We start from the raw sequence: 11,481 nt of genomic DNA, 5'->3' as shown, positions 1-11,481 counted from the left end.
ACGTTTCTTTATAAAGCTATATTTAATTATAATTTTCTTTAAAAGTATATTCGTACAATTGAAGAATATTTTGTACCAGGTATGTACAGTACATTTTATTTCACTAAGTTTTTTTTTTTATTTTTTTAAAAATTTTTTCCTTATATCGTGGCTAGCGATTCAGAATGCAATTGTTATATTAAAAATACATTTAGAGAAGTTTACGGTTTTTACTGGCTTATCGAACAAACGAATATGAATGGACCCTAGACCATCACTGACGCGCAATTAACTGATGCCTCTGGAAGTCGGTTTCTTACAGAAACACAGCTTCCCTATCGTCAAATGTTACGACACGCCACTGCATTTATGTAAACTTTTTATTACATAAAATAAAATTTAAAACAATTAGTTTTTTAGTAAAATAATGTTTTCTTAAACCATACTTCACGAAAATTGGACAAAATATATAAATTTCCATTGTTTCTTTACAAAGCTATCTGTTATATCGAAAATGTATTGTATAATCAATAATCAGACATAAATTTAAAATTCTAATAATTAAAACTGAATTGAAATGATATAGGCTTCAAATCAGTCATATTTAATTCACGAATGCTATAATTTAATGTTCAATCTTTGCATCAATTCACCTATATTATGCTGAACACGGATCATTATTCTGTATACTGAGACTTGAACAAATAAGAATAACGATAGAGTTAAATAAAGCGAAAGGAATGTAAATTTCAAATTTTTGATATCATTTTGTTAATTAATCGGTGAAATATTATTTTTTATTTTATCTTTTTAAAATATATTGCGACAAAATGTCGTAATGCTTATTTTATGATTGGTGGATTGTGTATCTCTAAACAGTTCACGTGAATGGATAATCTTCCTACTTATCTACTTTCAGTTAAGGACGTAAAATGTCTCCCATGTTTAACTGATTTGAATTTGTTTATATTCCGAGAATATTATTTGTAATGTACATCTTGCCTTTTATTATGGATTGTTGGCTTGGCAAAGTAAATTATTAGAATGAATGAGAAGTCAATCGAAGCGAAAGTCGTAGTTCTAGGATTACAGGGTGAGTTTCAACCAGCGTTAATCGATTAATGAATTAATTACTGTACTTTAACTAAATGTTTAATAAATGAATAAATCTACATTTAAAGTAACTACAAATTTTTTTATTTTATGCAAAAGTAAAGGACGTCATTAACTTTTTTTTATTTAATCTAATTAATGTTAAAGTAACGCATAAGCAGTTTGTTATGAAATTATATAAAAAAAATTGTATTTTTTTTTAAATAAATAAATAAATATTTCCATTCGTATCATATGGAAGATTCCTACTCTTTGATGCTTTACTCTTGATGTTCTTATTCATCTTGATTATCCTATAGACTTTTCTAAAATGGGAGGGGAAGCAATTCCAAGTATAGCATAGACCAGGGGTGGCGAACCTATGGTACCCGTCCCAAAGTGATACTTCGGGAGAAATCATGTGGCACGTTATGTGATCGANAAGTATAAAGAACCTATAGTCAGCCCACATTAAATCATTTTATAGTAATTATTTTCTTTAATTTGATTTTATAGCTTCGTAATCACTGGATTAATCATACATACAAAATTCAATCACCTTATTTTACAAAAAATAAATTATAACTAAAAACTCTTTGAATTATTCTCCAATATTTATAATTATGTTTAAAAATATAAAACATAGTTAAAAAAACTACTAAACATAAAATATGGAAATTTCTGTTTTATTTATGTACATATTTTTATTAATAATAAAATATAGTTTCTTTATTACTTGTTAAAACACTTATTTCTTATATTGAACTTATTAATCTTTTAACTGGCAAAATAAAAATAAAATCAAGATTTCAAAACAAAATGTAAGAAATGAACAAAATATTTATAATCTTCCAAATGTTTTTGCTTATTTTAAACATCATTTTTTTATGATATACTTCAAATATCATAAAAAAAAATGATGTTTAAAATAAGCAAAAACATTTGGAAGATTATAAATATTTTGTTCATTTCTTACATTTTGTTTTGAAATCTTGATTTTATTTTTATTTTGCCAGTTAAAAGATTAATAAGTTCAATATAAGAAATAAGTGTTTTAACAAGTAATAAAGAAACTATATTTTATTATTAATAAAAATATGTACATAAATAAAACAGAAATTTCCATATTTTATGTTTAGTAGTTTTTTTAACTATGTTTTATATTTTTAAACATAATTATAAATATTGGAGAATAATTCAAAGAGTTTTTAGTTATAATTTATTTTTTGTAAAATAAGGTGATTGAATTTTGTATGTATGATTAATCCAGTGATTACAAAGCTATAAAATCAAATTAAAGAAAATAATTACTATAAAATGATTTAATGTGGGCTGACTATAGGTTCTTTATACTTAAACAGGAGAAGGGAGCTGCAGCTGATAAATACAGGACTCCTCTTATTAAAACTTCATCAAGAAATATAGATCATCATTATTAACAATTAGTACATAATTATTGATATTCATTTGATGGCATAAAAAAGAATATAGAATTTTCTATAAAAGATTTTATTTTCAAAAATCTAATAACAAAACATAATATTTTTATCACAATATGAAATCAAATTTAATAGTTAGGTTGAAATAGAAGGTTTTCTAAGATCAAGTGAAGCATATTTTTCAGATGTACAGTACTTTATTTGTTTAAGTTCTAGTTATTCACAAATTTATCATAAAACTTATCACATTGTAAGTTGCAGTTTTTCTTTATAATTACCATTACTTTTGTGGCCTCAATATTTAATTATTTTGACTTCAGTGAATTCATGTGTAAAAATATTCTCTCTAAAGTAGATGTTGTAATTCCTGATAAACAAAGGACTATTTTTATTAAATTATTAAAAAAACATTGGAATTCAAGATCCTTTTTGTGCATTTCATTAAATATTTTGACCAATCTGTCAGATGCATCAATTGTTTTCTTCATTCAATTTCTTCAAGTGTTGATTGTTATTGTCCTTATTAGTGCCATTGATCAAGTTGTCAAATTTCACCTGTTTCTGTAATATGTTTAAATTCTTAACTATTCTGTAAGCTATATTTAATGCTATTGTTTCCTAGTAGAATTCATTCAAATTTATGACCCATATCAATTCATAATAAACATTTTCTAACAAATTATGACTTTGGAATACATTATACAAATGTATTTAATACACAACAACAAATGCAAGTTTGTTGATTTTCAGAAAATGGGACAAAACTGAAAATTTTACTAAAATTTTACTAAAACGATGGCAGGAATAGAACAAAGAAACAAACTGTTCTATTCAAAACAGCATGTATAGTTAGTATACCCAAGTTTTAATGTATTAAAAAACTTGAGTATGTTTTTTATGCCATGATAATACAAATGAATATGTTCTTGTCATTGTTCTATTGTAAAAATAAATAATTCTAGAAAAATTATACAAAATATAAAATGATTAGTACTAGAATTTAATGTTCTAAATAATGGAAGAAAAAATTAAGCAATAAATAAATGTAACTGGACTGATGATCTTATTGATCATGGAAATGAGAAAAAGCTGGAACATATGATACTTAATCACATTTTAATGTGTGAATATATATTTTTTAACTCTTTCCACCCTGCGAACACTAAGAGGGCCTGTTTTAGCAAGCCTATTATGAGTTCAGCCAGGCCCACAATGGGATAGCTGGATGGTGAGAGATGTGACCTGACATATCCGGACAAACCAGCATCTGAAAAATTCCTGGGGCTCTTTTGATTTGTCTTGATTTGGTCCCATGTCCCCCAGAGCAGTAGGCTGCCATCTTGATTGCTTGGCTATTTGGCTGTCTGTATGTGAATATTGTGTAGATACTGTTTAATTTTTTTTTCCAACAACTGAATAATTTAAATATGAGAAGAAAATATTCATTTCTAAACATTTTGTTAGTAGCTACTATTTGATTAGGGACTGAAGATGAATCTGAAAATAAAATCAAAATTATCTGCTATAAGTAATAGATATGTATATATCCATGGTGCGGTTTACTTTATATTACTTTTAAAAAATCAATTTTTCAAAAATATTTCCTCAAAATTGATGAAAAAACTTTATGGGTTAATTGTACATAAATAACCCCTGTTTTTTTGCCTGGACCGCATTTAATCAGAGACAAATAAAGAATACGAATAAAATTTTTGTCTCTGATTAAATGCGGTCCAGGCAAAAAAACGGGGGTTATTTATGTACAATTAACCCATAAAGTTTTTTCATCAATTTTGAGGAAATATTTTTGAAAAATTGATTTTTTTTAAAAGTAATAAAAAATCAAAATTGATGGAAATTTAGGTAGTAGCAGAGAGGCATTTTCATACAGATGAAACAATATAAAGGGAGGAAGAAACAACAAAGTTGGATGGATTGAATGTAGCACAAATAAAGAAATGAGAGAGAGAGAGAGAGAGAGAGCAGAAAAATTTGCATTTTCTTAAAGTCAGTTGGACAATGAAACTTAGATTTCTTTACAAGAAATTAATAATATTTCTTTTGTGAATTGATTTCTAATGCTTCAGATGTACTACACAATCAGTGTTGTCATTAACAAATAAAACTGTTCTGTCTCATACATACATACATACATACATACATACATACATACATACATACAAGAAAGACTTTGGCCATGCACAAGGTGTTTAGCCAGCAGAAAAGAGGGAAAGGGGGGAAGGAGGGAGAGGAGATAAATGCCAGTACAGAAATGCAGGATCCCTCTGATTGGCGTACATATGGCTACAGTACCCTCTGTTTGATGTTGGCGTGCAGTTTTTGGGCTGCAAGGCCATAGTCCCTCGAAGGGTCTAAAAGAAGGGCCTGAGTGTACCAAACTCCAATGATTGAGTGTTGCCACGAATAGCTAAGTGTTGAAGTTAGTGCCTTAAGACCGTTAATAGGAAGACTTATACCTACTTAATACTAATAAAACTGAATGCAATTGTGAATCTTAAAACTACTTAAAAGCTAGACAGAGAGCGCAAAAAACCTAATCTAGTTTAACCTAATCTATCATAACCTAACCAGAAACCAAGTTAAGGGTCCCTAATCTAACTTACAACTAGGACTAACTTAAACTAACCAAATTTAGACTGTAAAAGAAGACAGAAAATACAAAGTTGAAAAGCAGCTATACACTGACAGTTGAAACAAAGCAAGGGAAAGCTAATTGCCATCTGTACCTCTGGAGTGAGTGCTCTCAAGAGCCCCACTAAGTGATATGAATGTGAGTAGATGATGGAACATTGTACATGTGTGAATGAGTTGGTGTGGGTTGCGAGTTCTGTCTGATACAGAAGAATTATAAACTAGAATAATGAATGTTAGTGATAGAACCATCTATTACATATAACAATTGGTCTGTTAATTGTAATACTCTTGGTACAATTACAAAATCTAGAACATTGAAAATTTTTGCAAAAAAGCAGAATCTACTTCTACTACTGCATTAGAAGATACAATTAGTCAATTTGTTGTTGAATTTTCTTTTTCTTGATGACAAATGTTTATTTCAGGGACTGTATATTTTTGATGAATGATATCTTAATTCAGTTATATAATTCTTAGTTGATTACGTAACAGACCCGGGGTTGTGCTGCTTAGTGCCAAAATCATCACTTGGCAATATTTTTATTAAAGTGATGATAAAAATATAATATTGGCAATAGTAAGTGGCGATAAAACTCTAGTCCGCTTATTTTGACATTCAGCATGAAATTAAATCTCAAAACATGCTTCAGAATGTAGCGCTCCCATGCAATGGGAGTACTGTGCACCATATACCTAGTGATTTCATGACATCATGCAGCAAATTTGGACAGAAAAGTAGGAAGTGACATTGAAAATTGAAGGAAGTTTTCATGTAATGCTGCCTAACGATTTTAGATTGGGGACTTTTTATTGACTGACAGAAAGTTTGGGAAATTTTTTGGGGTGACTTTTTTCTCTCTAATTTTTTTTCAGTAGTCTAAAACAAAAATTTTGACATGACAGATGATGTGAAATGCTGTTTAAACATTGTGGTCAAATGTGATATTTGGAATTAGTCATTAAAAATTATTCAAAAATTATTTCTATTGCTAACAGATAAGTGACAGCTTAACATGTTACTTTTGCTTTCCAAACTCCAAACTGATAAGACTACCAGCATCTGCATTAATTACTAAATAAAACTGGTGGCAATAAATAATTTGAAGTGGTGAAAAAAATTTAAAACTGGTGAAATGGTTTGTGATATTTTTAAATTTTCCAGAGTGACACCTGAGACCAGAGATGGTCTGTGGGACTAATTTCTTATAATTTGTGACTCAAGGGAAGCAACATGATAATATGAATGGTGAAGTTGTTTAGTTGCATGAATCAGGAACTTATGAGGAGGGTGTAATATCCAATGTCACTAAAGACAGCTTCATGAATTTTGATTCAAAGTTTAGGATTTGGAGAAGAAAATTAAAAATTAGAGCAGAGGAGATTGTAGTACTCTGGCACTATTACTATTATTATTGTAGAGTTTTATGTATGTATATATATGTATATATATATCCGTTCTGTCTATGTCGGGTTTTGAAGTATTGTCACATGAATTAGTTGTTCTGTTTTCACATGTCACCTGTTGACGGGTTTTTGTACACAGGCGGGCAATTGGACACCTGTGTACCACGTGGCCTGGGCTTTAGCCCCGGATGGAGGGAAATATAAAAGGTGAGGTTACGTGTGGATAAGACACTTTTTGGGTTGCCTACTTACCACCTGGACAAGACGTTTTGGACTTCTGAGAAGAGGTGAGAATCATGGTATCTTGTTCAGCAAGGAACGAGGAGAAGGGGTTATAATAGAGGAATCTGTTTGCATCCGAGTGAAAGATCTGAATTTTGTCTTAATTCCCTGACCAAGAAGGAGTCATAATTGAAGGGAATGCCTAGTAACTCTTACTTCGTTCTGAGGAGAAGGATAATTTTCATTGTCACGTTATACTAAAACGTGTTGTTAGAAAAGGATACCAATGCGTGTATAAAGTGTCGTATGTTGTGGATTGCCAGCGCATGATCATCTTGTAATTTATGTGAATTGTATATACGTATGTATTCATAGTTATAATTAGGATAAGTTATCAGTCAGATAAATTTTGTAATGCCTCATCGTTGTGCTCTTATGCCCTGAGATTGGTTAGTCATAATTGTTCTTTGTGCGGCTATTGTATATTAATGATTATTGTTGTTATAAAGGATAAAATTTTTTTTGTATCGACAAGATCTCTTAAGTGTGTTTGATTGTAAAGTCCTTAACACTCTTGCACTCTTGCCCTAACACAATGTCCAGAACTACTCAGTTGATTCCAGACACTACAAGACTTACCTCCTGAAATGCAATCTGGCTCGCAATGTCTGATATGAAACTAATTGTATAAAATAAATGTTAATAATGAATAGTGGGCATTTGGATTAAGAACCAAAAATAAACATGGCCTGACAGTATTTATTTAGAAAATAAAAATGAAAAATTTACATAATAAAATACACAGTAAATAATACAAAATCAAAATGGCATTAGAAAAGCAATTTTAGTAATAATAGATTGACAGGCAACATGTTAGAATAAAAACAAAAATTTCTGATGTGTGAACTTGGAAGAATAGGTACATGTAAAGTTTTTGCTTTGTTTTTTTTTATTTGTGAGAGATGTTTACTGGTGTTTAAACAATATATGTATTCCAATCAAAAATATACACTGTATATATACATTACAATGGTGTTTATTGTAAATCTGTAACAATTATATTAAGATAGTGAAATTTAAACTTTATAAGGACTTCTGGGACACTGTATAAGGTACTATTACGTATACAACTTTTATATATAAATTAAAACTTTGTTTGCATTATTCTGTTCAACAATTGAAAATTGATTATTATTCTCTTGACTATTGAGTATAATTATATATTCAATTCTGTATTTTAAAAATTTATCTCATAATATACAACAATAAATATCATTGTAAGGAAATTTTGTATTATTTTTGGTTTTTTTTTATGTTTAGTGTTTTGTATTGTTATTGGAGGGAGAAAATCTTTTCTCTATTGGACAATTCCTATTGTATTTAGAAATAAATAAATAAATAAATTAAATATATATATTCTCCAAAAATAAAAAATGGCTTATATATAAATTTCTGATAATAAATGAATTTAACATTTATGATGATCTGTATTTAAAACGAAAATTAAAAGCTATAATTTATTAATAGGTGTAGGAAAAACTAGTATTATATTGAGATATGTTGGACAAGTTTTCAGTAGACATGTTTCACCAACTATAGGAGCATCATTCTTTACCTGTCGAATGTAAGTAAAATTATTTATTTTTCTTTTTATAGTGAAAATTTCAGAAAAATTAATTTCTTTAAATATTATAGATGTAGATATTATTTACAGAATATGCATATTTATTTATTTCAGTTTAATTCATTACTAATAAGTTCTATTTTCAGTATACACAATATATGTATTTGTATGATTATATTGTATTATATACTGTATTTTTATCATTTACAATATAATTTCAATGAATTTTTTACACCAGCTCACAAAACTATCTGGACACCTATAGAATGAAAGAGTTTTTTAGCTATCACTCATTTCTTACATGAAATAGGAAAACAAAATAATGACAGATGTAAAATCTTTAGACTTTTTTACAGTAGAAAAAAAGTATTTATATGTACAAAAACATTCATCAAAAAGAGAAATATAATTTTGTGAAAATTTTTGCCATTTCAAATATCACATAAGTATCCAAACAGAAGAAATAATGATAAAACAACAAAATATTTTATACTTTTAAGAACAAGTTGGGCCTTTTTTTGCCCGTATAACCAGACATTGATTCATCCAAATTTTTATAACAGTTTTGTCTATTAAATTCAAAACTCTGTTGTTGATGATGTTTTTAAGATCAGTTTTGTTTGTTATTGATTCTGTTCTGATTGTTTGTTCAATTTGATCTTATAAATGCTCAATTGGGTTGAGATTGGGTAAATGAAGAAAACAATTGATGCATCTGCTAGATGGGTCAAAATATTTAATGAAATGCACAGAAAGGAGCTTGAATTCCAACGTTTTTTTAATAACTTAATAATAAATAGTCCTTTGTTTATCAGGAACTACAACATCTACAGTAGAGAGAATATTTTTGCACATGAATTCCCTGAAGTCAAAATTAAATATTGAGGCCACAAAAATGATGATGGTAATTATAAAGCTAACTGCAACTTACAACGTGATAAGTTTTATTACTTTTTTTTTTATTAGATTTTTGAAAATAAAATCTTTTATAGAAAATTACATATTCTTTTTTATGCTACCAAATGAATATCAGTAATTAATTAAATACAGTAGAGCGTCAATTATCCAAAAGTCAATCATCCGAAACGTCAATCATCCGAAAGAATTCCAGTCGGCAAATTTAAATTTTTGCCAGTGCTGTGGCACTGCAATCTTTGGCTATGTCTTGGGCTACTCAAATATTTTACATATTTGATACTAAATTAACTTCTGAAGTATAATTTTTTATTGTTTTTATATTTTTCAATATATTTATTTTGTTCGTACAAAATAAAAAAATAATTTTTAAGGATACGATAGTCTTCGTTAGGCTTAACATCGACAAAAATTCAACGCGAAGCGACAAGCAACGGAGAAAAATGTCTAGATGGGATAAATTAATATATTTTTTCGTACATAATTGGTTATCCGAAAAATAAGTTATCTGAACAACCCCAGTCCCCAATTGATTCGGATAATCGACGCTCTACTGTACTAACAAATTGTTAATAATGCCAATCTATATTTCTTGATGAAATTTTAGTAAGAGAAGTCCTATATTTATCAGTTTCAGCTCACCTGCCCCTTTTTGGTATCAAGAAATTATGGTCAGCCTATTTTAAGATCTTTACCTTTCAGAGAAGAAAAGCTTAAAATATAATAATTATCAAACTTTAATTAAAATTAAGTTATTTGTTTCGCTTAGCAAAAATGTTGACATAAAATTTCTTTACAATCCAATATAGATTTAAATTAAAATGAAAGTATTCTAGATCTGATATATTTTGAAAATATTTTGGATAAACATAAGCTACAAAATAAAATCAATACATCTTAAATATTATTTTTTTTTTAAATTTTGTCTTTTTTTATTCAAACATGTCTTTTTTTAAGTTTTGATTTGTTGTCCAGATAGTGTTTTTAAAATTTTGATATTTAAGTTTTATTGCACTGTGACATATTTAATTATAAGATGGCAGCAAATATTGCTTTGTCTCTTTGGGCCATTTTCAATGTCTGCCATTATTTGTTTTACAACTTGCTTATAATCAACAATTAAAATCAACTTTTGCAATAAGCCAAACAACTAATTTTTGTGATTCAACTATTGCAAACATTTAAAGAATAAGAAGCCATTGAAAAAAAGAACAATGTAAACCAGATAGAAAGAGAAAGCATGCTCAAATTTCAGAAAAAATCTTCAGGCCATATATTGCAATTCCACAACATGTCTAAAAATCAAGAAAAAAAGTTTTTTGACAATGAAAACAAAATATATTAGATGGCCATAATTTTTATGCTATTTTATCCATAAAAAAGAGTATGGCTCAGTGTGATATTTTATGCTTCTCTATTATGGAGTTTAATGAGTTAAAGATAAATAAACAGTTTGTGATTCAAATTTAGCCTGACAGAATCAGGACAAGGCTCAAATTACTGTTGGGTTGTGTTGTAATATTGACAGCAGTGATATGTAATTACCATGGATTATAAGATAGACATATGACCTCTAGCCTTTTAATCAGAAAAATTCTGAACAACCTATTGTTCAAAAGATTATAAAGCTATTGGAATTGAATATCTTGATCTTAACTTGATGGATAAGAAAGAAAATTTTTGAAGTATATATAACTGAATTTAACTGAAAATGAAAACCAAAAAACATTTTTTTGCTAATTGCTCTGTTCATTATAATCTACAACTTTGGACAAAATAAAAACTGAGTGTTTCAAAAAAAATGTCAATTGCACAACTTTGGATACAGGTATCATTTGTAATTTTAAACATCATTATTGCAGGGGCGTGCCGTGACATTTGATGATAGGGAAGCTGTGTTTCTATAAGAAGCCGACATCCAGGGGCAATCAGTTAATTCTTTCTTTAAATGTACTTTTAATAGATTATTTATCTGACGTACTTAATAAACAAGTTCATTATAATTACCTCTGTTATTAGATCCAATATATTCCATATGCCCTCTAAATGCCAATTCTTGCTTTGATAAAAACATATAACATCTATTTATTTAAATACTAGCTTATCCGTCGCGCATTGCTGCGATCTCAGAAGAAACGAAATTCAAGCAAA

The 11,481-nt window shown here is 28.3% G+C and overlaps 1 protein-coding gene across 2 annotated transcripts in view; it reads left to right on the top strand.

Moving 5' to 3' along the window:
• Positions 1-529: 529 nt before the first annotated feature.
• The window catches only part of LOC111618951 (ras-related protein RABF2b-like), a 32,388-nt gene continuing 21,436 nt past the window's right edge, over positions 530-11,481 (top strand). The window contains exons 1-3 of one of the 2 annotated variants that reach the window (XM_023360577.1): positions 530-721; positions 899-1,072; positions 8,319-8,415. In XM_023360577.1, coding sequence (XP_023216345.1) covers positions 1,024-1,072; positions 8,319-8,415 — 146 coding nt within the window. In that variant the 5' untranslated portion in view covers positions 530-721; positions 899-1,023. Of the gene's footprint in view, positions 722-770; positions 1,073-8,318; positions 8,416-11,481 lie in introns of those variants that run through there. The other variant, XM_023360578.1, reaches the window with a different exon arrangement.

This window comes from Centruroides sculpturatus, unplaced genomic scaffold, assembly GCF_000671375.1.
Source record: "Centruroides sculpturatus isolate CEXI.00-Female unplaced genomic scaffold, Cexi_2.0 scaffold66, whole genome shotgun sequence".
Classification (NCBI taxonomy): domain Eukaryota; kingdom Metazoa; phylum Arthropoda; class Arachnida; order Scorpiones; family Buthidae; genus Centruroides; species Centruroides sculpturatus.
Note: the sequence above shows the minus strand (reverse complement) of the source record. Positions and strands in the feature narration are given on the sequence as shown.